This window comes from Ruditapes philippinarum, unplaced genomic scaffold (assembly GCF_026571515.1).
Source record: "Ruditapes philippinarum isolate M1 unplaced genomic scaffold, ASM2657151v2 ctg770_1_1_1_1, whole genome shotgun sequence".
Classification (NCBI taxonomy): Eukaryota; Metazoa; Mollusca; class Bivalvia; order Venerida; family Veneridae; genus Ruditapes; species Ruditapes philippinarum.
In genome coordinates this window covers 140,387-166,736 of record NW_026859620.1, presented here as the reverse complement: position 1 = coordinate 166,736, position 26,350 = coordinate 140,387, and the positions used below count along the sequence as shown (strand labels likewise).

General features: G+C 31.9%; 1 protein-coding gene across 1 annotated transcript in view; it reads right to left on the bottom strand.

The window, feature by feature from the left end:
• LOC132757267 (protein TALPID3-like) overlaps nt 1–25,769 on the bottom strand; it is a 119,915-nt gene extending 94,146 nt beyond the window's left edge. The window contains exons 1-5 of the mRNA XM_060748519.1: nt 25,631–25,769; nt 20,938–21,124; nt 17,947–18,147; nt 16,709–17,087; nt 16,108–16,198 (exon numbers count right to left, since the gene is read on the bottom strand). Coding sequence (XP_060604502.1) covers nt 16,108–16,198; nt 16,709–17,087; nt 17,947–18,147; nt 20,938–21,124; nt 25,631–25,656 — 884 coding nt within the window. The 5' untranslated portion in view covers nt 25,657–25,769. The remainder of the gene's footprint in view (nt 1–16,107; nt 16,199–16,708; nt 17,088–17,946; nt 18,148–20,937; nt 21,125–25,630) is intronic.
• Nucleotides 25,770–26,350: the final 581 nt, after the last annotated feature.

The following is a 26,350-nucleotide window of genomic DNA, read 5'->3' as shown; positions in this document are numbered from 1 at the left end:
AAGATGTTTCATGCTAAACATCTAAGCTGTAGCTCATTGGGTTTTTTAAAAGAATATTTTTTAAGTTTTTACTATATACATATAGGGAAAATCAATGACCCCCGGGGCGGGGCCAATTTTGACCAAAGGGCTTTTATTTGAACAAACTTGGTAGACACCCATTAGAACATGTTTCATGCTTAATATCTTAACTCTAGCTATTTGGGTTTTTTCAAAGATGTTTTTTAAGTTTTTCCTATACACATATATTAAGGAAAATCAATGACCCCCGGGGCAGGGCCAATTTTGACCCCAGGGCTTTTATTTGAACAAACTTTGTGGACACACACTAGAAGATGTTTCATGCTTAATATCTTAACTCTAGCTATTTAGGTTTTTTCAAAGAATACTTTTCAAGTTTTTGCTATACACATATATGGAAAATCAATGACCCCCGGGCGGGGCGGGGCCAATTTTAACCCCAGGGCTCTTATTTGAACAAACTTGGTAGACACCCATTAGAACATGTTTCATGCTAAATATCTTAGCTCTAGCTCTTTGAGTTCTTTAAAAGAAGATTTTTTAAGTTTTACTATATACATATAGGGAAAAGCAATGACCCCCTGGGGCGGGGCCAATTTTGACCCAGGGCTTTTATTTGAACAAACTTTGTAGACACCCATTAGAACATGTTTCATGCTAAATATCTTAGCTATAGCTCTTTGAGTTCTTTAAAAGAAGATTTCTTAAGTTTTTAATATATGCATATAGGGAAAATCAATGACCCCCTTAGGCGGGGCCAATTTTGACCCCAGGGCTTTTATTTGAACAAACTTGGTAGACACTCATTAGAAGATGTTTTATGCTAAATATCTTAGCTCTAGCTCTTTTGGTTCTTTAAAAGAAGATTTTTAAGTTTTTACTATATGCATATAGGGAAAATCAATGACCCCCTGGGGCGGGGCCAATTTTGACCCCAGGGCTTTTATTTGAACAAACTTGGTAGACACTCATTAGAAGATGTTTCATGCCAAATATCTAAGCTCTAGCTCTTATGGTTTTTTAAAAGAAGATAATTTAAGTTTTTTCTTTCAGTTGCCATGGCAACCAGAGTTTTGCATGGAATTAAATTCTTTGAACAATTTTTAAAGGTGACCACCAAAGGAACATTTCTGTGAAGTTTGGATGAAATTGGCTTAGTGGTTTATGAGGAGATGTTATTTAAAGTAAAAGTTTACGGACGGACGGACGGACGAAAAGCGATCACAAAAGCTCACCCTGTCACTTTGTGACAGGTGAGCTAACAAGAAATAACTTTACAAAAATACTCGGACGAAGTATAACTGCTTTTACTTGCATAGTGCCTTTCGGCATGCAAATGTTATACGTTATTGGTCGTCTTGTCATTTATTACATTACATGGAAAATTATTATGTTGAATAAGATATTCACTAGAGAATTAATAAAAAGATAAGTAGTGTAAAATAAACTTGAAAGTGTGTTTCCGATACTTGGATTATTCTATAATTTGGACGTGTATACGTTTCTGAAAGATCCTTTAGACGACATGCATTGTACTAATTTTAGAATGGCCAATGAGATTCCCGGATTTCAGTTTGCAATTTTAAAATGACCAATGAAAATCCTTCTAATATTCAGTTCTTCGCGAAGTCAAACCGATCTTAGACGGACTTCGTCCAAATAACAAAAATAGCAAAGGCTTTATTTATACATTGCCACCTAGCCATGCTTTAATATTCATGAGAAACTAGGAGAACTAAAAATAACGAAAATAGCAAAGACTTTATTTATACATTGCCACCTAAACATGCATCAAGATACATGAAAAAATTTGGGAACTAAAAATAACAAAACAGCAAAGATTTATTTTTACATTGCCACCTAAACATGCCTCAAGATACATGCAAAAATTTTGGAACAAAAATAACGAAAATAGCAAAGACTTTATTTATACATTGCCACCTACCCATGCTTCAAGATTCATGACAAAATATAGGAACTAAAATAACGAAAATAGCTAAGACTTTATTTATTCGATGTTTAAATGAGGATCATCTTACCATTTACCATCGCATAAAGAAAACTGCAAACTCATTGAAGTTTCCTTAATTAGAATTGAGACGCCTGCGTCTAAATTTGTATTATATCATTCCGTGAATAAATATAACCATGAACAGATAGAAAACCAACGAATCGTAAATATATGTATATGGATACAAGTAAATAAATTTATAAACATTTAACATAACTTTTACTAAAAAAAAGTAATTCAACTGTAAATATATATCAAGGTGTGCGAGATTGTTTTTTGTTTTTTCTCAATTCTTTGGGAGAAACTCCCCTGACAACCGAACAGTGTCTGTCGCAATATAACCTTGAGAAGATGGGGGAAAAATACAAAGAGCATCAACCCAAGAAATTATGCTTATGCACACACGTCACGTCCTTAATTAACAAGAGACGCGGATTCTCACCGATCCATACTCCCATTTGTCGAAAAGAAAAATGGTGTGAATGTGAGCGGAATCACTTGAAAGTAATTACATGAATGGCTTTGCATAATTTTCTCGCCTCGCTGAAGATTGTCATGCGTACTTGGTGTGACAACTACTCGATTAAACTAATAAGATATTTAACTTTCAACTAATAAATTAAACGTATCATGTTATATATTTGAGCGCGCAAATTTCTTTTACAACGCTAATTATCATTATAAAAGTGCAAAATGTATTTATGGTCGAAGTCTACGTGAATGATAAAGACATATGAATAAATAAATGAATAAATCTGTTAGTAAAATGAATTGCTATTTTTGTCAGGGGGGCTTAACGTGCATATGAAAATAATCACGAAGAAAGTTGATATAGAGGTTTCTATTTTGAAAAAAAGTTTCATTCTATTTAAATTATGTAACAAATGTAAATAAATATGGACCATACGTTTCCAAGTAATTAAAATGCCCAAACTAAGCTCTGACGCATTTTATCTGCTGTTATGTGAAATTTGTGTATGTATGCCTTAAGATCATGATATAAAATGTGAAATAAAAATGTTATACAATATTATAAATTTAGATTTTTTGCATGCTACAACGGTAGAGACTATAATTTCCCCTTTTTCTTTAATATAAGTTTCATAATAATTTGATAATATTTAACAAAAGCATTCAAACTAATATAAGCCAAATAGCATCTGTAGCACGTTGACTGCAAAAATAATAAGATTTTCCGAGAATACAAATTAAGGAAGCAGCTACACAGACGATAGGAAAGCACCTTCCATTACAGCAAATAAAATATTGATACACAAAAATTCCCCCAAAGTAGACTTTTTTATGTTCACAAGTGCATAATTCATAAGGATTACGTCAACATAGCACTTTCTCTTCCTGACAAGTGTGACAGCGTAATCCGAAATCAATCGCGTTATCTTGATGACAATTTTACTCTTAAATGTTTGCGTCTCCCAGGTACCATCAAAGGAAACCGCCAGATAAAGGAATTTAGGATAATTCTAAAGATTCACGTGCGCTCAAAAAGAGACATATATTGTCCCCGTACCTCCCTTGGGTTTTTTTTATGAAACGTAAAAGTTTGTCGGGGTAATTTTTGTTTAATCATCTCCTACTGCGGTTATCCACATCTGTGTTGTTCAATTAAAGTCAATAATTATACAAATCACAAATGAGGGTAATCCCGATGTTGACTATCGGATCACATCTTGCAAACTTGACAAATTCAAAAACAATCTTTCAGTTCTGTTGCTTGCAAAGAAACTATTTTACAGACTTACTGTAAACAAACGGCGGATTGGAATAAACTGTCACACGAATAGTCAGTCTGTCTGTATGTATGTTTTAGGAGTAGGATATGGAGGGGTATTGTTAGATGGGGTCTCGAGGGTAATAGTATCAGCAGTAATTAACATTCAAAAAGCACCAATTTTTTAGTATTACATGCTATAACCTCAAGCAGATTTGCGTAAAACGAACTTTACCATTTCCCCAGTTTCTAATTCACAACTAAAACATTTCAGACAAGATTATGATGTAACTATAAACAGATATACGGAGAAAAGACGGAAATTAAAATTACGTCACTAATTAAATAGTTCGTAATGTATCAATCCGCACGCTGAGCGAGCGTATCCCGGCAACATTATTGATTTGACTTAAGGAACCAATTTAAACATCATTAGTGTTTCCAATTGTAAACATAAGTTTTTGTTTTACATTAAGCAAGGCATAAAAAGAAAAATAAACACGAGCAGACGAACGTGAGCCTCTTTTTGAGTTGGCGTAGTTAAAGAAACTGTCTTGATAATGCAATTGATAAGCCGGGTTAACACATCTGCGGATGTTCCAAAATTTTACAATTTCATGTTAAATGTTGAATACTGCTTAAGCTGGTGCTCGGGGCGTGGACGGCAACTTGCACTTTCCATTACAGTTCATGAACAGGCTTCAAACGGAGCCTGTAAACATTTTCATTTTTGTCGTTTTGTGCGTTCTTTAGGGATTCTCTATTTTTAAGTCACAACAACACTACAAAGGTCATATTCCGAGTTTCCAACATATCTTTGACAAGGGTACGATAAAAAGCTTTATAACGCAGAAGAGCTTTAAATCCGTCACAGCAGGTCTAGTAAAGCGTCAATGATAAAGGTCTACGACATGAACGACCAATAAAACCACTGACAATAATTAACAGTACATATGAACAATTCTTTTCTTTTGCACGAGCACTAATCAATTACAAAGAACATTTTCACTTAAATCATGACAAAAAATTATTCCTTTCTTTCTGCGAGTTTTCAACACCATTTTCAAATGATGCCAAAACAATGCAACACAAAAATGGGGTTATAATGAAAGTCATAAATTGTCACAAATGTAATTACTACGAGTCATAAGGGAATTTCGAGCACAATTTCATTTGTCTCTTTTTGATAAGAGACATATTTTACCCCTCTAATTTGCTGTAGAGAGAATCAGTTTGTCTTTGATCTTTTATTTTAAATTGCACAATGTCACGTTTTAATACTAATAATTATTATTCTGATTTCCAAACTTTGTCACCTTTTTATCAAGTCAAATTTTAAATCGCAGTATGTTTACACAGTCTTATATCATATTCCTGTTTAAGCTTTGTGGTCTGACTTCTTTCAGATCTCTTCGGTTGAAAACTTAACCTTTAACCTGCTCAATGTGTGTATTGAATTTACCTTGCTTTGAAGTTGGAATAGTCCATTGCAAGTTAAAAGTATTTCATAACAAAATACTATATTTCATAACAAAATACTATATTTCATAACAAAATACCATAAATACCAACAATGTAAAACCTTGGTCATACTGCACGAACTGCATTGAGGTTATAAAACTTTTTTTCAGTCTTGTCTCAAACTTCAGGATTTTCATTGCTCAGTGAACATTTTGTGGGAGTTTCTGACCAATCAAATACCTGAGATTTGAGTTTGGGCTAAGAGAATGTCTTTATAACCTCCGGACCTGGTTCTATACTGTTGACATACACTTCTTACTTTGGGTTCGAGTATATGGAGGGTTAAGTACACATTATTGTGGTTTCGTTCTTAACCTCAACATTTTCTTTATTGTATAAAAGCAGTTAATATTTTAAAGCAAAGTTTTGTCAGTTGTTAGAACAATATTTTAAACATAATAAAACAAACGCTTCTCTGGCTTTTGGCATTTTGTTTTCTGTTAAACCAACGCTCTCAATTTGACAATAACAGATTTTGCTGAAGTGATTATTCTTTCTTATTTGTGTGTGTGGTGTGCTTATTTCGCGTAATCATTTCTCAACAATATCAAACATGGAGAACACTTTCATATGACAAAAGAAAGTGCAAGAGCAATCCGCAAATCCTGGTTTTGCCATGCATAGATTATTAAAATATTAATACGTCTATTTATGGTTTATAATGATTGTAAGAATTGTGAAGCGGGGTGGACTTAATGAACTCCACTATTTTCGTAAAATGTGAAGTTACGAAGCTAAGTTACGTAGCTAACAAACTGCAAAACATGAAAACTGACATTGCTACATATTGCTTGCTTACAGAAACATATCAGTAGTTTTGTTTTTCAGGCATTGGTGAACAAAAGAAGCAAGAACTGCTGCAAATAATTAGGAAAGCGTCTAGACAAATTTTAAGTGTTAAAAATAGAACTTTAATTCGATTCTTGAAAGTTTGTTTTTTCTCTTTTTTTAAAACTCATTTTGGAACTGTCTGTCTCAAATCTCCGAAGACTGTATGAAAATAGTAAATTAAAACATTCCTGATTTGGCGGTGTGAAATGGTGATGTTAGATGATTTAAATTTTACTTTTCGGTACTACATGATGATTTGTTTGTGGTCCGTCTTTTCTTCATTTGTATAGTTCTTTATTTATTTGTTTACTGATCACAGTTTTACAATATTCAAAGTAATACTAGTATATTTGCGGGTAATGAACGATATCAAATTTTCCTTTTTTGTACCATTTTTTAGCAATTTCTCCAAATTAATAATGGAAATAATGATAAATAGCGGATGACAAGAGGCATATTAGTGGCAATCAAATCGCCCAAGAAATGCCTCCTACCGGACTTGAAAGCTGAACGATAGATCGGGCTACGTATGGTATTTTCAAAATTCCAGGGTTATAAAGGTAGGCTAGAGTGCCTGTAACTTGTATGATAATTGTATGCATCTGCATTATACGAAAGTACCAGAAAGTGAGTAGTGCATTAAAACATCTACCTACTTAAATTAGCTGTAGCATATTTTGTTAAGAAACGTTATATTTTGTTAAAATTATAATTCATATGCGATGCATAACAATAACAGTTTTTTTTGTTTTGTTTGTACGGAAATATTGTTTTTACAGGTTATTCTTTTTTATACTGCAATACGTCAACTTCAGCTTTTCACCTACTACAGTAACTTGTAATACATGTACGTCTATTAGCCAACAGAAATTAAAACATTTGCCTGTAGCATAGACCCAGGCCAGCCCACTAAGTTTCCCTAGCTACAAATCATTTAATAAACAAAATCGTATGTTTCACGTCTTGTAATATTTCTTCTGTATAAAATAATTCTGCTACTTGTAAAAATAAACTTAGGAAACGTGTGAGATATAAAAACTGGCTATTTCAGTTCTTTCTGCTGTTTTAAAAAATATTCAAGAAATTGTACATCAAATAATGTGATCCAGTTTCTTGTATTTCATTTTAATAACTGCTGATCTGTGAAAGGAAAGAAATTATGTAACACTAGTTTGCTTTAATATCATAGTACGCCAAGCACGTGGAGTTTCACGTGAATATTGTAATTTACTGAGAGGGGAAAAATGGAATTAGCGGTTAGAAAAGACTGAGCTGGTATTTCCGTAACAGTAACCGACTATATGAATGAAAGATTGAATTTTCTTTTTAAATCATCCAATTCTTAGACAGACAAAAAATGAAAGGAAACCTAATGACTATATAAAATGAGTAGTATTCAATTCATTACACTCAAAGAAAGAGATAGTCAAGTGATCTCGTGCCAATTTGTGTAGAATTTTGTTTTGAGCTGAACGCAGAGCGATGCAGCAATGTGGTGTGTTCAATCATGGTGTGTTTTTTTAATCCGTCAAACTTCAGCTGGAGATCACTGACAATTGTAACTGCCAAATTTAGGATGAGGGCTATTATGGTAACAGTTGTAGGATGAGAATTTTCAACATAGAATACTTTTTGTAACTTTAAGACTCATTGTGATTTTCAAATGTGTTATACCATGCACGTTATTCATGACTTTTTCTTTACTATATTCAAGTAGTCAATTTGCTCTTTTTTTTCTGCTCAATAAATTTTGCACTAAGTTCCCATTACTTGTAATTCATCAACTGAATTCATCATCCGAACAAAACTAACATACTTAATTCTAATATCTATAATTGTTGGGCTTTTATCAATCATTATCAATCAAATACACTATCTATCAGAGTGTGAGTGTATGCATGTGTGCACTTTGAGAAGGGCATCATGACCTTCAATTTTGAAAATCTTCATGTATCAAGGTTCATCGATCTCAATTATGCTGGGCTTGAACACAAAGATATTTAAACAAAGCATTTTTTTAAATAAAAGCATGCCTCGAGACACAAAGATAGTCTTATCATATATTTGCATATTAATATAAGTATGCAGTTAAGTCCATCACATCCTAAAAATATTGAAAGAACAATATGATATTACTTATGTTCATGCAAGAATTTTGCATACCAACATTTTCTTATCCCCTGGGTTGAGAAAGTTGGGACGTAACGTAATTATAGATTATATATACATAATTCATAGCTTTTGGAGAAAACAAAATGCTTTTTTAAAAACGCTAAAAACATGAAGTCACAAAAAGCATTTTTTCTGAATAAAAGATACCTATTCACAGATTCTTTTGTTTAAATCCTTACAGTAAGGGTCTCACCAGACAAAAGCAAGAACCTAGGCAGAAATGGGGTGTATGCAGGATGGATTTTTTTTCTTCTGGAAAAGGAGTATAAATTTGAGTCAAGAAAGGATTAGTACACTCTTTTGAAAAAAATAAAATACAAAAAAAAACTTTAACCATTCTATTCAACAGACCTTATCTAAAATTGACACATACAATGCCTACAATCCCTTTAATAATTATATTTTACATTGTTGTTTTTTTGTTGTTGTTTTCATCGTTGTTGTTTTTAATAGTATATTCTAATTAATGTTTTTCACTACAATTATCTGTGGCTGATATTTCCTCTTTCTTAAATACAGGTAAAATATCATCACATTATGTAAAAAAACAAACTTGCACAACAAGATAGATCGGAAATGTCACTTTGATTTAAGGCTCCCGAATACCTTTCTGCCATCCATCAACCAACGTTTACCTGTTATAAATCGAGACAATTGTTTAAATTTCATAAACAAAATAGTTACAAAATAGAAATAAGATTTTTTTTTCTGTAATATAAGTTTGTATTTTCTGCTAGGTTCATTCCTGTAAAAAAAAAGTTACTCAATACGCTTCTGTTTGTTTAGTGATTTCATGGGACGCTGATTTTAGGTGTTCATGTTTGTATGCTGCCTCATTGAATCCATGAAAGTTGTCTTTGGAAGATACATCCATGTTCTGTAACTCATATTACACAAATGAATACATATTTCACTTTGCTTCAATACAAGGTCACCGAGAAATTGTTTAAGCAAAAAAACAAGAACGTGTTTGTTAAACACAAATGCCCCCGGCTCAGATTCTTGTCAGTAGCAATATTTCAAAAACTGTTTACCCATTCACTCAGTTATGGACAGAAAAATTGCCAAAAAATTGTAAACACAAGTTATATAGCTTGACAAAGTCATAGCATTTTGTAATTGTGAAAAATATAAGTTGCCAAGTCATTGCTCTGACTTGTGAAGATGAAAAATATTCAACTTCATGCAAGTTATCTTCCTACCAAATATGAAATACATCTGTCATTAAATAAAGGCTGTATGGGCAAAAGTGTAAAAATCTATTTTTAGCACTGGTGACCTTAACCAAACTGACCCCTAACTCTATCCAAAAGAAGAATACCATGTAAGTTATCTTCCTACCAAATATGAAATACATCTGTCAATAAATTAAGGCTGTATGGGCAAAAGTGTAAAAATCTATTTTTAGCACTGGTGACCTTAACCAAACTGACCCCTAACTCTATCCAAAAGAAGAATACCATGCAAGTTATCTTCCTACCAAACATGAAATACATCTGTCAATAAATAAAGGCTGTATGGGCAAAAGTGTAAAAATCTATTTTTAGCACTGGTGACCTTGACCCAACTGACCCCTTACTCCATCCAAAGGAAGAATACCATGCAAGTTATCTTCCTACCAAATATGAAATATATCTGTCAATAAATAAAAGTTGTATGGGCAAAAGTGTAAAAATCTATTTTTAGCACAAGTGACCTTGACCCACTGATCCCTACCCCAATCAAAATGATGACCATGCAAGTTATCTTCCTACCAAATATAAAATATATCTGTCACTTAATAAAGGCTGTATGAGCAAATGTGTAAAAATCTATTTTTAGCACTGGTGACCTTGACCCAACTGACCACTAACTTCATCAAAGTTTATGTTTCTATCAATTATAAATAACATCTGTCTATAGAATAAGGTCAATACACCTGTAAAAATCTATTTTTAACATTGGTGACCTTGACATTGGTAACATTGACCTTGACCCAAATGACCCCTTACTACACCCAAAGAAGGAGGACCTCCCATGTTTGTATTAAACTAAAACATCAACTAAAATATAAAGGCTGTATGAGCAAAAATGTTTATATTTATTTTTTAAACCAGTGACCTTGACCTTGACCCTAGAGACCGCTTACTCCACAAAAATTAGAGGACCATCTAAGGTATCCACCTACTAAATATGAAAGATATCATTAAAGAAAATAAGCAATTAGGAGAAATTTAAGATAAATCCAACTTGCCGAAATAGGTTAACCAGACAAGGCCCTATTTTCAAAGTGAAAAAAGGGAAATAACTGGGAAATATGGATGACACAGTTATATAACTTGGCAATATCATGTACTTTGTATTGATAAGTAAGTGTGGAAATTATAAAGCCATTAGTATAGATAGAACTTAAGATATTTCCAACTTGCCGTTTTAGGTTAACCATTTTTCATTTTCTAAGTGCTGAAAAGGGCAATAACTTGGTAAATATGAAAGCCAGAGTTATGTAACTTGCCCAGATTATGTACTTTGTATTGATTAGTAAGTGTGTAAACTTAGAAGCCATTGGTACAGGTAGAACTTAAGAAAAATCCAACTTGCCGTTCTAGGTTAACCTCGTACGGACAGACGGACGGACGGACGGTTCAATCACTATATGCCCGGGGGCATAAAAACATGATGCTATTTCACTTTTACAGGCAGAAGTTAGCATAGAGATGGTAAGTGGTTATCAATTTGTTACCAGTAGACGATGCTAAACCTCTATTACAGACAATACTTCTACCAGCTAAGCCTCTATTACAGACGATATTCAACATACTCAACTTCTACATAGTGTACCAGCAGAAAAAAACTCAACTTTTACCGTTACTCAACTTTTGCCAGCAGACGCCACACAAAGGAACAAAAGATACCCAACTTCTACCAACAGACCGTGCTAAACTTCTACCAGCAGACAATACTCTACTTCTACCAGAAGACAATAACTTAACTTCCATTCAAAGACGGTATCCTACTTTCTTAACATTTTGACAGATCTTGTTTCATTTTAATTTACACAATTCAAATCTTTAGGTTCAGATAGGTCCTAAATGGCTTCTAGTCATACTTAATTGATGAGGTGAAAATACATAAACTTGAGCATGTCACTTAATTATGAAAATGAAGGATGTTTAAAAGTTCAACATTGGACAATGTGACTTGATTTATTAATTAAGATCTTAATAGTTTTTGAACACATTAATTTATCAACTCTTATACTACATGGACTGCTCTGAGCCCTTGTTGATAAGTTGTACGCAGATTATGTTTCAAGAATTTGGATGGCAATATATCACACATAATGGTTCTTTCTCTAATAGGCTTTGTCCTATTTTTGTATGACGAATTATGACTCTTTTAAAATGAATATAAAAGATATGTGGATAATGAAAGCAATTCAAAAAGGCAGAAGAGGAAATCATAAATTGTTAATATATCAAGATTTGAGGTCAAAAAGTAAGCATTTGCCCCTAGTGCATGCAGCAATATTTAATTAAGATATCTTGTCTATTGATAGATTCCTACCCTGACCTTTTATTTGAATAACAATAGATTTAACCACAAACATTGACATGTGCACTTTTGTTAACAAACATTCTGTGGTGAAATTCTTATTATATATACTTAGAATTCCACAGGTCAGGGATTTATGCATTTTAAAAGTACAGCTTGTATACCATGCAGTTTTGACCAGACGCTGTACTTTTGGCTGCTAAATTCCCAAAGCCCCTGGCATTAATAATGAACAATTTTAAATTCAAAGCATGATAAGTCCATTAAACAAAAATATATTATGGCACAAAGCTAGACAAAACTTCCTGATAACAAATCTCCATTTTAAAGGTCACTTGACTCATTTACTAATGTCTCACTCCCTTGTTGTATTTGTGTCAGTATATCAAAGGCTGGTCTTGTCTGAATAATTACTAGAAAATAAGTAATACAGCTGCCTTCACAGTGCACATGAGGCTAACGCGATATTAACAACTATTTGGTCCAGTCCAGTCCCGATGGTGGTCTTAATTAAGGAACTTTTACTGTACTTTTATGCCAAGGTGTCTATACTGTGTCTATTTCAGTGTCAAGAAAAAAAATAACTTGATTAAAGGGACTCCACTGAGATTTTTTTTAATATGGCGGGATTGAAAATATTTTTCAGAATTTGTACTAATTGATGTAGGTGTGTGCAAATTTTTTCAGCTCATTCACTCACCTCATTTTCCGGGAATAATCATTTTTATTGTGAAACATGGACCAAAAATGAGAAGCATATGTAATGCTTTTCACTCAAATCCCGGTAATAATTGCAAAAAAAAACAATTTTCCATTTAATTCATAGTATAAAATCTTTGTTATGCTTCACATAGTTTTTCGTTTTAAGTGCTTCACGTACTGTTTGTAACATTTTCATATTTTATGTTTTAGATCGTTGAACCTCAGTTGAATTTCTTTAAGAAATATTAAACGGTTTGAAAATCAAATTCAGCATGGTTACAGAGTTAAATTAAGAATGTTTGCACTAAGATATGATGAAAACTGTACATATTTTAAACATGTCTTCACAAAAGATGAAATTTCCTATTTGTATCATTTTGCATAGAAAAGTAATTTGGTGTATGCAATTGACTTTAATTAATTTTCATAGTCACAAACTGTATAATTTTTGCACACCTGGTCTTAAAACCAACAAACAAAACGTGTGATCTCCATGCAAACTATTGATGTTTCGATGTAAAAGGACTGAGTCATTTACAGTTAATGTTTAACATTAATAGCAATGTATTTTGCATAACAAACAGGTCTCTACCTAAGCACATTGATACCTAAATGAACAAACAGAACTAAAAGTATCAAAATGTGTCCAAGTCCCGTTATAGCCTAAGGCTAAAAGAATAAGTATTTTTCTTGCCAGTTCAAGTTTACCGCTTTAAACTCCAATAGGGAGAGAATTAAATAAGAAATCCATAGGTTGCTGGTTTGAGCCTTGGGCATGGCATAATTTCTCCATGACAAATGATCTCGAACATCAAGTCTAAAAGCCATTTGTCTCTTATCGCTCATTTAGAAATCATGTTGGAATAGGATTTGGTCACTTGCATAGATTTTGGTAATGACTGGTAAGTTATCCAGGAAAGCTGACAAGGTGGGTCAATCACTAAGATATAATCAAAAACATGTTTAAATTGGCTAAGAAAACCAAAACAAACAAATCTTGAAAGTACACTGGGTCTGTTGTAAAGAACTAGTTTAGCATTATCAAGCCAAATTTGTGTAATGAATCTGAGCTGTTTTGAATGAGTAACTGTCTGTTGTAAATTAATCAAAATGCTATAATTATGGAAGGGAAACAGTATTGAGTACAGTCAGACTGCATAAGTGTTAACACTGGCCTTGGTGTTCAGACTGCATGGGTTTTCAGCCTGCCTGGGTGTTCAGACTGCATGGGTTTTAAGCCTGCCTGGGTGTTCACACTGGCCTGGGTTTTCAGCCTGCCTGGATTCATTCAGCCTGCCTGGGGGTTCACACTGGCCTGGATGTTCAGACTGCATGGGTGTTCAGACTGACCTGGGTATTCAGACTGGCCTGGGTGTTCAGATTGACTGGAGGTACAGACTGCATGGGTGTTCAGATTGATTGGGAGTACAGACTGGCAAGGGTGTTCAGACTAGCATGGCTCTGTACCAGTGACATGTGTAGGTCATTACTCAGTTATCACAAAAGGCATTCAAAGGCTACAATGTTAAGGCATGTAGCACAAATGGTAGTGAAACAGTTTTAGGAGAGTGAGAATTTGTACATGACTGCTAGATTTACTTCCCTTACATTATTCATATATCCCATGTTAGAAACTTTTTTAAAATCAGAAATCAAAACCATAAATAAATATTCGTCTACTTGTTCCTTTACTCAAAAAATATATATCTTTTTTCAACAACAACAGCAACAGAAAAGAGATTGTATTTTGAACAATCTAAGTAGGTCTGTATCAAGAAGCACATAGGTAACATTTCTCATTACAGATTAATTAAACTTCAGACAAATTTATTACATTCTAGCATGCTCCCCTACAAAATCCATGTATCTGTTTACCATAGTATAACACAAACCATTATTCTTACATGCTCAAGGACCATTTGGTTATCTTATGTTTTATTTACAATCAGGATAAATACAATATTAATGCATTGTGTAAAATTCCATGTATTTTTCTGTTTACTGGTTGTGGACCACCAAAACCGGACAACCACCAAACCCGGACGGCCCCGAAAATGCTTAATTTAGTATTTTCTTTGTTCAGTGGTTGTCAGTCACTTTTTTATCAACAATAAGTGCATGTTTCTTTTAAAATTAAGTAAATAAATTTATTTCAACCTCCGTAAATGGTAATATTTAAATGTCTATTTCAAGAATCTTGACGTTGAAATTCGGGGGTCAAGAAAGCATTGCCTGACCTCATAAAACCAGCTATTATCATTTGGAGATTGAATAATAGAATATCCAAAACTTCAGCATTTGTTGCTGACATATTATATATCATGTTACAAATCAAAAATCAAAACACCCAAGCTTTTATCTGAATTAAATCGCATCATGAACATATCTGTCCGGACATATGTGTAAAACAATGTATTTTCTGTTTAAAGTTAAGTATTTTCTGTTTAAAGTTAAGTGGTAGCAGGATTTTTGATTACTTCACAAAAGAATGAGTGAAACATTATGCTGATTTTGCTGATACGCATGATTAATCTTCCTGGTAAACTGACCTTGTTAAAATTTCTACCTGATTTTTAATTCATTTTGATAAGAAAACTTTCACGTATTCAGAAAAACTTCAATTTTCACGTGAAAACTTAATGTCACATGAAAACTCACATTTTCACATTAACACTCACATTTTCACATGAAAATTTTCAATGAGAGGAAACTTTCATTTTCACAGAAAACTTTCAGTTTAACATTTCAACTTTGATTTTCACATGAAAACTTTTGTATTCAAGGGAGCCTTTCATTTTCACATTATAAAAGGAAAACATCATTTTCATAGGAAAACTCATTGTAAGGGGAAAATGTTTTAACAGGAAAACTTGCATTTTGTTTAGGTTGAAAACAGACACATAACCCTTCGCCCAGAGGTAGTTATTGTCCCCATTCCAGAGATTTTCTAAGATTACATATGTTTAAATAATATTAATTTTTATTATAATTTAATAATTATATATGTTCCAATGTTAGTTTAATAATGTGATGTATATTCTTATATTTATTTATTTATATATAAATATATTTTATAATATTATTATTGACGCTAAACCGTCATATGAAATCGCCGAATACAGGCGCTAGCCGTCCTGAGTGAAATAAAAATTAATTTTGTTTTAGAATAATAAAGTAAATAATTATGTAAGTTGATTCATAAGAACTTCAGAAACTGTAAAAGAGAATAAGACTCGAAGTTTTCCGGCACTAAAAGACAAAAGACCTTTCCTATAGTAAGAAATAATCTCCTCTCTTAAGACATAAACAGTGGAATGGGTGGTCATTGCTACGCACTTATTGATATGTTAACATCTCTCCCCACTTGAAAAATATTTATATTTCAAACAAAAGTTAAACATTTTTCATACATCCAGTAGGCCTTTCACTATTATATAATGTTCTGTGTTCAGCATACAGAGCCCCAGAAAGTCACATAATGTGTTACAACAATACAACAACAATGAGCAAAATGTTCAATATATTGTCAAAAGGATTATTAATTATTATTGTCTACTTCTACAGACACTACATCTACAAACCCTACCTTTCATGCTGTGCTGGGGGTCTACAAATGCCATAGTTATCTCTAGCTGGGGAGTCAGCAGACGCCAATATTTGATGTAATATTCCACGATCTGAAAATATGGACTGAAAATATGTATTTCTGAAAATACATTACTAGTAATTAACCATTACCACTGCCACCAACCATTATATCATATTAGCAAGACCAGACTGCAAACTCTGTGTTCCAGTTTCAAAACACACAAATTCAGCAAGTTAAGGCTTAATACATAATTCAGATGTGTAAATTAGTTATTTCAACTTGCCATTAGCCATGGAATCCTGAAAGTTATTTTGACCCGTATAGACTAAGTTTTGCCAATTACAAGGCCAAATCCCAATGATTTTAACAAAATTTGACCCTCCAATTAAAATCCTGAGGGTCAAATCAGGCCTTTAGGAAATTTAAAGGGTCAGAGTCATTTCAAGGGTCAAATGGAAACCCTGACTGTCTTGCTAATCAAAAATTTCTCAGTTTTAAATTTCATTTTCATTCAGTTCTTTATTTCATTCTTGTTTTAAGAAAAAATTAAGAAAGCAATTTACATTAAAAAGTGTTGTTATTTTGCTTTTTATATTACCTAATTTCTCCTTTACTGGTGACCTTGATCTAGGTTTTGGAGATCTTGCTTTTGGTGACCTTGCCTTTGGTGACCTTGCCTTTGGCGACCTTGCTTTTGGTGACCTTGCCCTTCCAACCCTATATTCTATATCCGATGTATCATAGATGGTAGGTCTTGGTGCCCTTGCTCTAGGTGCAGGAGTATCCAAAGGTGAGGCTGACTCTTCAAGGTCATGGGCACTGTGTTTTGAATAATCTCCAACATTTGGTGGTTGCCTGGTAACAGTTGTCTTGGAGAAAGCCTTATTAGGTGCAGATGAGAAACGAGACTCAGGACTGTATGACCTTGGCTGATATGGTCTACCATTTGTTTCCCTCGTCATGGAAAGCAGTTTTGCCTAAAACAGATACATAGTATGTGAAGAAAAATATATCTTTATTATTTAATTAGATTATATTTTATTAAGTAAAAGTGCAAAACAAATGTACTTTAAATAAATACTTAACTAAATAGGCTAACCACAGTGATTATAATGATATACAACATGAAATATGTATGATTTAAGCTTATAATCATATATTCAATAACTTACAGAATGATTAATAGGAAAAAAAACTTCTTATAGAATAGTGTATTATTATCATCCACTAAAATGAAAACCATAAATATATTCATATGAATCATATGCACGTTTTTACAACATTAAAGGAACTCCCCTGAGGTCCAAAAGTCTAAAAACCTAAAATTTTAAATTCTAACATACATCATCATCAACTTGGGCATTTAAAACAGAAAAACATGCAAAAGATAATAAGAAGTACTTTCAGAATTAAATCTCAAATCAATTTTTGTAACATTTGAGCCTGATTTGATTTAATGTTTCAAAGCTATTTTCAATTTGAAGGTCATTTTGCACTACTCTGGGAAAAGAGAGTAAGCATACGTTATAATATTTTACACTCAAGTTATTGGTTCAGACCTACAACAAAAGTAAACGAATCCCGAAAAAATATTTCCAGTCCTGTAAGGATCTATATCAAACAAGAGCAATCAGGGACCTCATGATAGCCAATTGCATTGACGGATGAAATTGATCCCTATATGTTGCCACTACTTGCCACTACTTAATAGGGGAAACACAAAAACCTCAGTGGAGTCACTTAAACATGCAAAAACATTCGAATATGTTTTGTTCACTAGGCAAAAAAATAAAAAATAATTAAGAATAAAGCTGAATGATGTCATGTATGGTGTACCTGCATGGCCATTTGTTGTTCTTGCAATCTCTCCATATACTCTATTCTTTTGTCAGTCATATCAGCTATTTGTTTCTCCAGTTGACGTACACGATCCTGATCTGTCTGAGACATCGTTGCTTTCTGTGTTGATCCGCCACTCTGTAACTCATTTATCCGAGCCAACACTTCAGCCATCTTTAATTCCATATCTTGCTGGGCCTGAAATAAATAAACAAATACATATATCTATTAAAAGGTAAAACATTTAAATTTGGTTTGTCATAAAGCGACATACAAGGTTTATGGTTAAAGGGAGACATTAGGTGCCTATGTCTGTGATTATTTTAAGCAGAAAATGACCTAGGTTGATATCTTGATAGCTTCCTTACATAAAGATTTTTATAGCCTCCATACATAAAGATTCTTGTAGCTTCCATACATAAAGATTTTCATAGCTTCCTTCAGAAAGATTTTGGAGTCCGTAAAAGTATTTGAACACGCAAAGGCAGTGAGTCAGCTACCTAAACTGCTCAATCAAAGAGTCTGAGTTAATTTGATTTTGTGTCAATGATTTCTTAGACTGTGTAAGTTCATAATTTGAGTACACATATATCAAAAAATGAACAAATTTTCAAAGGGGAAAATTTACAACAACAAACAAAGCCAGTAAGTAAGAAACGTTTTTCCTTTACAAAATAAATGTAAGCCTTAAAAATTAATCAATAAGTAGGAAACATTTTTCCTTAGTTCAAATAATAACGTAGTAATATAAATAATTATTTTTTTTTTCTAAGTCCAAATAATAACTCATACCAAGTTCAATAAGTAATTCAATAAATTACCTTATGTTACTTTAAGATTTTTTTAAAAACACTGTAATTTCCTTATAAAATTACATTGCAGAGGACAAAAGCATCATTTTAAATTGTGCAGAGGAGTCCCTTAAAAGCATCGCAGACGTAATATAAGTTACAAAACCTCGGAGATAAATGACATTTTGAAGCTTTTAGAGCAAGTGTATACATTTCAGATACACTCTAGAAGGTTTGCAGACACATAAATAACAAAGAATATACACTAACAAGGAAGAATAAAATTTTAATTTGATAGCATCGGTTCTCTCTCATTTTCGAAAATTGGCAATCAGCCAAAGAAGTAAAAAAAAAATCATTCCCAGCTGCAGCATAATTGCTTTGACATTTTAAACTGAATGTAATTATTGTTTAACAATTGCTTAACTAACAGTTGTTATTTGAGTAATAGTTTTATTGTCTTCAATATTTGTTGTTGTTGCTGCCTAGTTTAAACTCTATTCAAATTTTGAAAGAGTGCTGGAATAATAAGTTATCAGCTGCACAGACCCATTTTGTACAATCTGAGCAGGCTAAACATTTCACTATAAGCTGCTCAAGCTTTTAATTCAAATATTGTTAGGTATAAATTAGAACTATATCTACACAATTCACCAGAATATGGGAAAAAAACATGTTAGAATAAAGCACACCAATCATTAAGTATGACAAATATATGACCATTCGTAAAAATGTTATAATATTTCAATTTTGATACAGAACTTTATAGTATATTGAAAATAATGGAAATTTGTCTTCCTGGAACTTTAATATATTATAAACATGATAAATGGAAAATGGCAGTCTGAGAACATGATAATATGGGAAAATGGCAGTTCTGAAACATTATATTACTTGAAAATGGTAGTCCTTGAAATTATCAAGATAGATTAGGAAAATGGCAAAACAATCCACTTAGGACAAAATTATTTAGGAAAATGGCAGTCAAGATCACACTTCCAACTTAAAACTCAATTCCAAATGGCTTCCTTTACCTTTATAAACTAGAGACACTACTTTTCCTGAATTACATTACTGCAGATTTCAGGAAGCATGCTTATGATTTCAACAAAATGCACTAGACATCCCCAAAACTAAACTAATCAAAGCAATTTTGCAAAATGACAAGAAGGGACATACTGAAGTGTAAAAATCATTTACATGGAACCTTTAATCAGACATCGAAATTATTATGCAAAGTGAGGTATGCTTAATTAAACATATTACCAGTTTTCATGAATATTCCTTAGACTACTAAACCTACAGCAAAGATAACCATAATAAATCATTGATGTTTATTGTTTTCAAAGTTGTTTAGGACATCCTGCTAGTGCATGTCATAATGACTTTCTATTTTTAACGAGAGCAGTGCAAATTTTAGCAAGAAATAGCATATAAATATTTATAAGTTTCTGTCAATCTGTCAATGTAACTGGATATTGCGACATAAACCATTAAAATTTTACAACATCATCTGTTAATGATGTTTCCCCAACAGACTAAAAAAATTCCTGAGACGATAATAGAATAAAATTAAAATCTAATGAAATATATATTTATTCGGTTTACTGGTGCGTTTAGAATTTAAAATTACGTATGACGGATACTGTATATCAGAGAAGACGGTATGGTACAGGTCTTATTGTATTTGCATAAAGTATGGCAGTGCATTTGTAATTATACAATAAGGAATACAGTCACAAAATCAATAGACAGCTGTGAAATTATATTAAAATTAATGACATAGCAATCCTGAAACATAATTAGTTTCCTTCATTGAAGCCACAATCTGGAAGATGCATTTGCATGCAAATACATAACCATTGTAGATAAATGATTTAAGTGTATAATTAAAACCACTTAAAACAAGTTCCGCTCTCTACATAACAGAATAATATCACTGCCATTAGGTTTTAATATTTCCCATTCAGATTCTATATTAATGCTGCTACTGACAAAATTGTGCCTGTCCACGTTTTTTACTGTGGAAGATGTGGGTATGCCTTTTAGACATAAGGCACTGAAGTAGAACCATTGACTGTGTAAGGCTTGCTTCATAAGAAATTATCAACTTCCTGTCAGGATTCAAACCTTAGTGAGGGGCAAAAGATAAGTAAATTAAACCACTCAGCAAGGGGCTCCTTAATCAGGATCATACCTTTAAGAATGGTTGAGTAGCAGCAACAGCAGCACTGGCAGCTGCAGCAGCTGTAAGAACTTGATCATTGGCCTGCCCTAGCTGAGGCTGCTGGGATTTCAGCTCTCCTGTACTGGAGGTAGTACTACCCTTACTGTCATGGCCAACTATTCTAGGCTGTACAACGCGTCTGATTGGTCCACCTTGCCTGAAAATATTGTTACAGATAATGATTATAAGGCAAACATAGAATTTATACCTGAAAATTCTAAAAAAAATGTAAATTTCTTATTTATTTGGACACTTTTTACATTTGTCAATATAAGGGATAAGCTGAAAAGAACATTTATGCATTAACCAGGAGGATTTATTTTATAGCATATAGGTAAAAAAGCTAAAAGCTTTTAAAGATTAAAAAACATTAAGAATTTCATAAGAAATCAAAATATTACAATCAAGGAAAAAGGGATGTAAATTGTAAAACCCAAATATTACATGTATCAGGAAAAAAGTTCTTTCATGACACATATCTTTTTCCTCTTTACTGGTTAAAACTAAAAAGCTGTTTGTTATTTCAAGTCTGTTGTCTTCTTGAAAAAGGGGGACAACTTACCTGTGCAATTCAGTATAGTTATTTGCTTTTGATAATTGCATTCTTTTATGTAACGTTTGTTCTGCTATTAATTCACTAAAATTTCATAATTTCAAAATGTAAATAACATATGATTTTTTTTGTAAATGAAATTTTAGACAAATCTACTTAACTAATGACTTATAAATGTCAAATACTGTTTCTATCTGCTTCACTGCTGTCAGAAAATGGCATGTGAACCTAGTTGTTATTTCATACAAAATATGGCACCTGAGTAGCACCGATTGAATTGAATTGATATTCACTTCTTAATATTTCTTTTATAAAAGCAGTAAAGAAACATAAAGATTTAATCTAATACTAAAAATAGTCTATAACTGGTGAGATATGAAAGGTTCATAGTAGAAACCTAAAGAACAAGGTAAATATGTATTGTCATGTACAGATTTATCATATCTTAAATTTTACATATTTTTCACTGGCTTTGCACACAATGCAATTTCACAGAAAAAAGTAACTGGATTTGCACAGTCCACACTGAAAATGCTATGATAAACAAAATATTGTCAAACATGTAGAAAGTAACTAAAAACTATGCTGAGTAATGTTAAGAGATACATGTACAACAGAGATCGGATTCAATATAACTCTTTATGAACATTATAATAACGATTGTTGTTTTTTTATTGTTGTTGGTAAAATATGTGTGTTCAGTAAAATATCCAGTTTTAACAAAAGGTCAACAGAGGTATGTGATGATACAATATTGCATTGATTTCCTGTTTACTTTATTTAATGCTGGTAACTAAAAGCAAAGTCTTAAGTATTTTTTCAAAATTTTGTAATTTTGTGACTTAAATAACAAACTCCAACCCATATTTTGTTTAATACGCTCACACAATAAACTTAAAACAGTAGAGACCTACACAATCAAAAGTTTAAAAGTTATTGTTCTAAAAAAAAGTTTGGAGATAAAAACACAAATCTTTTTACATCAGCCATTATTTTTTTTCGATAAGAATTTTTAATAGCATGTAATTTAAATGAAATAATTTGTCAAATACATGATAAAAAACATCTAAAACTGCATTATACATGTTATTATACAGCCAGTGCTATATATTATATGAATATAAAAATACCTAAAGTTAACATACTTTATTGCACCATTCATTGTAACTTGGGCCCCCCTCGCCTGCAAGAAATAGAGGTAACTTTGAGACTTTTTTTTCTGAGGAAAAGCAGGGACTTTGACTTAGATCATTAAAAGCCAAGTGAAAGACCCTACATTGCAGAGAAAAAACAGTTAGAACCTCACTAAAAGTTGGAACAATTACCCACTAGTTTAGTGTGAAAATAAAACTGCTTTTTATGACTGAACCCAGCTTTCAGTCATATGGAATGTAAAAAATTTGTCTCATTTTCCCCGCTATCCAAGAGGGGAGGGGAGGGGGACTGGGGGTTACAACTGACTGGTGCAGTTTATGGACTATGTACATGACATCTATGTGTACTTTATATAGCCTATATATATATAAATGAGAAAATTCATGACTATAACAGAATAGTGTATAAGAAGACGCTATTTACATTCTACCTAAATGTGTATATAAAATTATAAAGTAATTACTATCTATCAATTAATCATTAAAATATATAACATATACATATATATATATATATATATATATTATCAAAATATAACTGTTTATACTGGGAAAAAAACTGAAAAATCTCGACATTGTAACCATAAAAAAAAAGATTTTTTTTTATCCTTAAAAAAAGAAATATTCTAATGGAGAGATAATATCTGTATAAAATTTGTATTAAAAATTTTGAAGATCACTGATTTATTTTAAGTGTACCTCTATATATGTAATATACATGTTATTGCATAAGAGAGTAACCAAAATACATGTATCTAATTTTAAAACATAATTTCATGAAATTCATCGCCTTGAGACTTTTGAAATGAAAGAGCAATATCAGTAAAGAGCCTGTTCATTGGTCAATTTCAAATCAGAAACAACCAATGAGACTCTCTCTTTTAGTGTTGTTTACGTGCCATCAATAAAGAGCCAGGCCAGCCTGCACATCCATGCAGTCTGCCTAGCTTCTTCTGGCTATTCAAATTCAAAATTTCAATACTGAAACCCCTTTCACTTACAAGGGACTGTCCCAAATTCAAAAAGGGCCAAGTCCATTACATAAATTCAGGGGGGTAAGGGGGGCTAATACTATGCTATTTTTGGAAACAGAAAGTAGGAAGTTAAAAATATTGTAAGACTTTTAACATAATATGTCTTGGGTATGTACACACCAAAAACCAAAGATTTGATTTTGAAATTCTGTTCTCTGGGAGTAAAACAGAGCTATACAGTTTTATTTATGGAACTAATTCTAATAGAAACAAAATACACCATAAATTTGCTTTCATTTTCACAATAAACAAGTATTTTTGTTATCATGGCCTAAGACATAATATAATGGGACAATTAACTTTAAACTAGATAGGTGGACTCACGTTGGTATCCAAATGATAGCGGATTTAAGATTTAAAAAAATACATGTAAATAAGTGATTTTTGTACATTGTATATAATACAGGAGCATTTTTATGATGTATTTTGTTATAATTTTTTGCTCTTGTTTTAATAAAATAACTAAAATATTTAATGTTAATCTTGTATAATTTGTAGTACTATAGCTGTGTTAGTGGTAACTGGTATCACCTTATTGCCTCTGGCCCAAAACTTGGCATACTAAACATAACAACAATATGGTTATAATATACTGAAAACATTTATCATTAACTAAATTATCAATGCAGAACAGTTGAAAAGCTATATAAGTAAAACAACATCACAATGGTGGAAAATCTAGACTAAGAATTCAAGAAAATGTGTATACCATAATTGGAGATTCAGCAGTTTTTTTCCACGGTCAATTTTAGTTTCATAAAATATTGGTCAATTTACAGGAAGTAAAATATTGGTCAATTTTAGTGAAATATTGGTCAATTTTAGACAGGTAAACAATTTGTCAATTTCAGTGAAACAAATCATTGGTCAATTTTAGTGAGGTAAAATATTGTTCATTTAATTAAATCAAACATTAAAGTATTTCACTGAAGTAAAATATTATTAGTACAACAGACAATCGACTTTGTATCCATATACATGTATAATATATAAGCAAAATATCCTTGAATATGTAAATTCAAACTGAACAATTTCAATCTTTTCAATCCAGAAACTTTAACTGTAATACACCTTTGGCACCAGTATACATGGCGCCAGGTTTAACCTTCACATTCAAGCAGTGCAGTCTACCTTGACAAGTTTGATCATTAACTTACAAACCTTATTAATTTTCATGTGTGACATCAGTGCAATACATTTTACAAACAAATATTTCAGACTTTTATTAGTCTAATACCTCTGCAAAATAACATTTTATCAGCTGAAAGGTCAATGTGCATCAAAACCCATTAGTTAAGTGCAAAGAAAAACCATAAACCATAGACTGTTATAATAAAAAATTTAATTATTGCTAAGCTCATATAATTTTCATGTTAATTTCCAAGAAAAAAAATCATATATTTTTCAGACAAACTTGAGTTCAAAACCATAATGTTGATAATTTTATTACTTAAAATGTAATTGGACTAATAAAACATAATAATTTGATTATGAATTTTATTTCCTAATGTCTATTACAAGCACCAGGATTGGATAAAGCTTTAAGCAAAAACATTAATGTCAATATATCCATATTATCCTTAGAAATTGAAATAAAATCCTATTCCCCACCCCCTCCCCCCCCCCCCCCCCCAAAAAAAAAATTTCCTTCATAAAAACTCATGTGGTTTTTAATTTGATTATGGATTTTATGTATAACGTCTATTTTTCAATGGTAGAACTTTATAAAAAGAACTTTACTAAAAACTCAATCAATCACAAAACTAATCTTAGCATGCAAAATGGCTCTTATATCATGAAATATTTCTTTAAATTCATACAAAGGCTTTTAATTATTATCTAGCCACAGCAACAATATTAAAACCACATGAACAATAGCAAAAATCACTCAAATGCAGTGAAATTTAAAATATGATCAATACCTTCTTGCAAACGTTTCTTTGGCCATTTTCTGTTTATCTGTAAGTTTAAAATCGGATATATGTATATCTTCATCTTTCGGTTTATCCGGCGCCTCGTGTCCGTTCACTGGCGCCCCCTGTTGGAGACCGTGGCCTGATGTTTGCTGTAATAAATGTAATGACATGTGTAATTATTTCAGATTGTAACAATAATTAGGTTACGTCTGCTATCACATTATCTCCTTAACCCTGACCATGCTAAATTTCTTACATGGACAATAACCATTCACCATTTTAAGGTAAAATTTCTATTTAAGACCTGATGTGATAGCATGGATCAAAGGTTAACAAATAATATGAACAATAATGTTAATTTTGATATGAGCTGATTTTGAAATGTGGGTATTTATTTAAATAATAAAGAATAAAAATGTTTGGCACAGTAAAACCATGCACCTATTTGACTATTTAATACTTCAAATTTAACAAAATTATTCAAGTTATGAGATTTTTTGTTTTGTATTTGGTTACATGTAGTTACATCAAGTTAAATCAATATTTTAAGAGATTTTGTTGTGAAAAAATGAAAAACAATTATTTTTTACTATTTTTCCCAACAATTTTTTTTGGGGCAAAAATTAAAATTTTTTTTCAAGTTTTACATTTTAAAAAGGTATTACTTTGGCCAGGTTTCAAAAAAAAGGCTTTTCCTTTTACACTGACAAAAAAATTTAAACAGTT